Source organism: Eurypyga helias, unplaced genomic scaffold (genome assembly GCF_000690775.1).
Source record: "Eurypyga helias isolate BGI_N326 unplaced genomic scaffold, ASM69077v1 scaffold14418, whole genome shotgun sequence".
NCBI classification, from domain to species: domain Eukaryota; kingdom Metazoa; phylum Chordata; class Aves; order Eurypygiformes; family Eurypygidae; genus Eurypyga; species Eurypyga helias.
Window position 1 is genome coordinate 17,523 of NW_010267638.1, and position 5,881 is coordinate 23,403.

The window sequence follows — 5,881 nt, forward strand, 5'->3', positions numbered from 1 at the left end:
TATGATATAAATGAGAAATATTTAAGTGACTTGCCTCAGGTCACTTGGACTCTGTGGGATTAAAGCACAGGTTTGTCCACCCCATTCCACTGCTCACCAGACCAGTCTTTCCCCCTTTCCCACCTTTTATGAGAGCAGGAAACTAGCAACTGAGAAGGCAGATTGCATGAAGGGAAGAAAACTGCAATTTTGCTTAACCTCTTTATGATCCCTGAAAGTACGCTTAGCTGCCCCCTTCCTCCAAAGTCATCTAATTGGCAGGAATCACACAGCGCAGGTTCATTTCTCTGCCAACCTTTTTTCTTTTCGAACAGACCGGAAGCCTGACAATACTGAAGAGTGAGAGCCTCCATCTGGCTGCAAAGCAGTAAGAGCCCCTGCAGCAGGCAGATGAATTTCATCTCACTGCCTCCCTGGGGAGCCTCGAGTCTGACCGAGGATGATCACTGCCTCAGATGGCAAACCATTCAGCTTCCACACCTCGTTAGTTCCCAGATTCCACGGTAATCCTACAAACTCCTGGCCCCCACAGCACTCTCAGCAATACCAGCCTAGTCTGTTTCTTAGAGGACTGTTAGATAATGAACATTTAATTTATATTTATCCAGATGATGTTTACCCAGACCAACAAAGAGGTGGAGGGCTCCACAGATACTCTCAAATCATCGGGTTCCGTTCAAGTACTTCAGCAAAGATACTCTGAGTGGATTCCCCCTCCTCGAAAGAGCGATGAGCACTCTGGAGACACATAATACAGTACCGGTCAATCTCCTCAAGGGCTATTAATTACATCCAGCTTCAGTCAGTTCCAAGTGCCAACCATAAGCTTTTAACTTAGCTACTTTTACAGCTAACTATCATGCCCAAGTAGAGCTGGAAGATAATAGAAATATTTTTACCTCAGCTAACTGTGGGGCTTTTTGAACTACTCATATCCTCCCCTCTGCATCTCCCAGCCCCCTTCCTGAAAGTAACAGATTTCCACCCCAAAGAGTTGTGGAACACTTAATCTGAACCAATGTGTGACTGACAATTCATTTTCTTCCTCCTCCTGTTTTTCCTGTACAGCCTCTTGTTTCCTTCAAAAGAGAGGCTTGTTTTTGACAAGGACTCTTGGGCCCATTTCAGGGTGACTCTTGAAGCTCCTCAGAATTTGTGTGAGTTCACGCTGTGTGAACCGGCCCAAGCAGCCTCATGAAGGGGTGACCAGTGAGCAGCGTGCCAGATGTTAGGACTAAGATTAAACTTGAATTAAAAAAAAAAAGTGAAATTATAGAGGATGCAGCATTTTAAGAGGGTGACAGAATTCCACATGCCCTGTCTTAGCCTTCTGCCTAAGACAAACTGAATTCAAATTCTCAACGTTACAGTTCTGCCCAAGTTGCAAGTCAAATCACCTTTGGCTTCCCCTTAAGGACAAGCGATGCCTTCCTGCTTTGAAACGGAATAGGATTAATCATCTTTTCAGCCTGAATACCATTCCCAGAGAATGCACAGATGCACCGACCCCTAAAGCAAGGCACAGTTCTGACGGCTCACCTGCCTTCCAGTCCCTTTGGAAAACTGGCACGAGAAGCTAACAAGCTAAACCAGTTACAGGGAAGATGGAGGCAACAAAATTGGATCCATGCTAGAAGCGCTCTTCAGTTCAGCTACACACATTTGAACTACTTTTAATGAAGTGTAACATCCACAAACAAGGCAAAACACTTCCTAAGAGCCGAGACATGCAAAATTCAGGTGTAGAAAGTGCAGCAGCTGGAGAGGGAGGCTAATTAAAGAAACACATGAAGGGAAGGTTTTTTCTCCTTAGGGCTCACAACACATCAGTAGATTAACAGATTTATTTTTTTTCTTAACTGGGACAAAGGCTCATTTCATTCAGAATTTACAAATTCCGGACTTCCTCACAAACTATGCCACTAAGGATGTTTGTGCTCTCTCCATCCCTTTTCTGACTTCACGGTGTGTGCGAATGAGTCATGAGTCCTTCGGTGCCTCAGCCCCACGCACATGGGCAGGTCCTTCCTTCACAAACCACTGACTGTATCTTCAGATAACCCAACCACCAAGGAACCAAAATATTTAATTTTGCAACAACACTTTGAAACACCAATGCCACGGCAGATAATTTATCTCTTGTGCCACAAAGAAATTAAGCTGGACGCTCTCAACGCACATCCCGGGAAAAAGCTATTATACCACAGATAGCACAAAACTCTAGTTATCCTTCAGTAGCTGTTCCGGTTTCATGGAGAAGAGCCAGAAGAAGAAAGATAAGGCCATTTACAAAGAGTAAGACTGTTCTCATCATGTTACTGACATACTTAATTTTAACCAACTGTTAACTTCAAAACTACCATTTCCAGACTCCATCATATCAGCTAAGTACCGGAGGGTTTCACACTGCCATACCAAGGTCCTCCCTCTGCTCCTGAAGAATTACTTCTTGTGAGTGTAATTCACTGATTCACTGATGACTACTCAGTGTCTCACGAATCAAACGTATGGCCCTCCATATCAGCTGGGATTTTCTGCACTGGCAGGCTTACAGCCCGAAAAGAAATCCAAAGCCAAGGCACCTAGAAGAGGAACTGCCAGTCTCCTTCCAGAACCTGCCATGAAGCCACTGTGATTCAGGAAGCAAACCTCACCTAAACCAGCTCCAGAACGTCAAGGTGAGTCTGATGTTTGCTCAAAGAGTAAGGCAGACAATTTTGTCATTGTGAATGTGAAATGAATTAATGACAAACACGCATGATGTGTAGGCTGTCTTTTGGATATTGGCTTCAGCCTACATGCCAGTTCAGTCTTGCCTTGCGCGAAAACTGGTAAGGCTGCTGCAAGCAGAGATTTGGGGCACAAGGGGTAAACTCTGTGTCCCCGTGCAAGAGCCCAGCACACACACCCTGCCACACCACACAAACTGGTATCAGAAAAAAGTTGGATCCCGTTGTCTGACTCAGACACCACCAAATGGTTCAGACAAAGCCAAAGGTGTTTCTAATCCCATGAAGCCTAACGGGACATTAGCTTATCGCTATCAGTATGTGAACTATCCACTTAAATACATACGCAGAGGGGTGGGTAGAAAGGACTTCAAAGGAGGATCTGACAAGGTTTACATGCTTGTAGCTACCGTGGGAAAAAACACAGAACTCAAAATGCCAGACTGCAGAGCTTCTCTAGAAGGCTAATGTCTACAGCTTTGTCCTCAGGTGCGTACACCTCGTTGAAGGATCTGCACACAGCAGCACAAGGCAAAGCCTGAATCCCACAGTATTTCAGTGTGTCTTTTCCAGTTTGCTCTGCCCCTCCTCATGAAGCTACTTTGCTTCTGTTAATATCCAGCAGGTCCCAACATGTGGTAAATCATAAAGTGTGCACTGACAGCCCAGGACACACAGGAGCAGTTTGCAAAGATTTCAGCATAAACTGCCTACCTGTACTCGGGGGCAGAATTTAAACTCCAGGTATTTCCCACTTCAAAATTATTTAAAAATTACTCCCAATCTCTGGCTAAAATAAAAAAGCCGTGGCATTTTCTCCTCGTTTGGCCTTTCAGTCTTGGAGAAGACACTGTGTGATAGGCATCACAGAAAGGGGATCAAGGAATGCTTTTCCTGCTTTGCCACCGATGCTCTGATCTTGATCACTTCTCTCTTTCTCTCAGCTTCAGCTTTCCCATGATGAAGATGTGATTAAACATGGAGTTATGGCTGTAAGCTCATTTGAATCACCCCATAAAAATAAGTTTAGAAAAGAACCATTATTAATTATCAGTTCAAAACATTGTTCTCCTTCCTTACATATTCTAAGACTTACCTTAAGCCCTGGGGAAAGGATCTGTTGCTGATTTATCTGAATCACTGCAATAGCAATGACAAGAACTATGCTTAGAAGAAGGAACACTTGGGCAACAACACTTGGGGTTCTGGTGAGCATCCTGAAACAACAAAAAGGGAAACACTTAAGGACTCTGAAAGGATTCCATGATTCTGCCTTAAGGCCTGAAGCCCTGCATCAGTTGCGACTCCTCATAAAACCTCAATGTCACCTAGAGTATGCTGCATGAAAATTCTTCTCAAGAACTGCCTGGTGTTTTGCTACCAACTTCTTATTGTCTAGAAGGGGTGTGTCTACATTGTCATGCTAATGAAGCCAGATTTCACCCTCAGGTCCCAGTCTGCTCGTTTGCCACAGTTCCTACATGTAGATGCATGCTCCTCACCTCTGGAAATGAGAGCGATGGGCAGGCTGAGGCTAGCACACGCTCAACGATCCCGTGTACACCGACAACACAGACATAACCACCTCCGTGTTCGGTGTCTCTAGAAGCTGCTTCAGCAAGAAACAAAGGGGGTTTTAAGAACGTTAAGGTAGACACCTTTCCCCTAACTGCTCATGTGTTCGTGAAGCATGTTTGCCTGCATGTGTCTGTGCATATTAATGTGGAGCCTATTATTATCACATTGCACTACACATAAAAAATATACAGCTTCTCACAGATCTTGCAATGAAAAGTTACTAAATCTAAGTAAATCTAACATGCAGTTACGCCAGACAAACCCAAAGTTGACACAAAACATTGCATACTGATGGTAAGACTGTTTATACGTTCAAATCCTCTAGAAAGGTTTTCTAGAATTCAAATGTGGTTTAGATTTCCTGCAATTTCTGTTCACCCTGTATTTTTACACATCCCTGGCCAGACTGCTCTTCACCCCAAAAGGCCTTAATACCTCCGAGTACTGACAATTCCAGAATCAACTCTTATGCTCCACAGGGGCTGAGGAGGAAAGAAGTGGCTGGTGGGAGATGGCAAGCTTAGAAGTTTCAGAGGAACACAAAAAGGAGAACTTTCCTGCCTTTCTCATTTTCAGAAACCAGTTATTTTGGCACAGAAATATCAAGTTAGCCTGGTGTGATCTATCCTGCCCCCCATCTTCTAATCCTTCCACACTGACAGCAGAGTACACCAGCGGCTGCTCAGGGCTGCCCAGCTGTTTCAGCAGTTGCCAATGCCGACCTGCGCTGCAGACAGGAGCTAAAAGGTGGTCTACAGTCCATGGCCACAGCACACCAGGTCAGCCCTGTTGTACCAATACACAGCCTCCTCCTTAGCTCCAGCTAGAGCCAGAGGGCTGAGGGAGAAGGCAGAGCAAATGCTGCTTCACAGAGTTTCCATATTCTAAACGCCATGGGTTCTCCAGCCTGTGTACCCATGGTCCAACACCTGTGGTCACGTTCGAAAGAGAAGCAAGTTACTTGTTCTGGGACTTGCTCCATTCTGAGCTTTGCCCACTGCTGTTGCTTTCCTCCTCTGTCTTCTGATTTCTGTTGTGAAATCTAACTCAGATTGGCTTTCGGAAACTCTTCATTTCAGCCTGACTCATCTCACTTCCAGAAGAGCATTTCTTATACTCATAACCCCTTTTTCTAAATCCATATGGGCTCCTCGTTTACTGCCAATCTACAGTTCCAATACTTTTCTTGGCTTGGTAATAGCTTTATTATCTTAATCATCAGTCAGTTTCAAGAGAAAATCACCAGCCACACAGATGATTTATTCATTGCTGTCCACTGCTTTACTATCCTGAGGCATTCAAACGTCATGTACACAATGCATAAATGATAGGACAAAATCTTATTTTTACTGTTAGAAAATATGTTAGCACCTGAATTGAATTCACACTGTAACCTGCAGATGATGTCAGCGCATGCTAATTGGAAGCATTTATACAGATCAGTTCATTTTTTAAAAGAGACAGCAGATTTTAACTATACATTTATGAATAACTATTTGGACAAAATACCTGTCTTTAGGGGGAGAAAAAAATGTTTTCTTTAGCTTTCAACTGTACACAGAGTTATCTGTAAT

General features: G+C 44.0%; 1 protein-coding gene across 1 annotated transcript in view; it reads right to left on the bottom strand.

Annotated features, from left to right (window-relative positions):
* The window catches only part of ENTPD3 (ectonucleoside triphosphate diphosphohydrolase 3), a 14,710-nt gene extending 10,765 nt beyond the window's left edge, over positions 1-3,945 (bottom strand). Inside the window, exon 1 of the mRNA XM_010157505.1 lies at positions 3,826-3,945. Within this exon, the coding sequence (XP_010155807.1) occupies positions 3,826-3,945 (120 nt within the window). The remainder of the gene's footprint in view (positions 1-3,825) is intronic.
* Between the last annotated feature and the right edge of the window lie 1,936 nt (positions 3,946-5,881).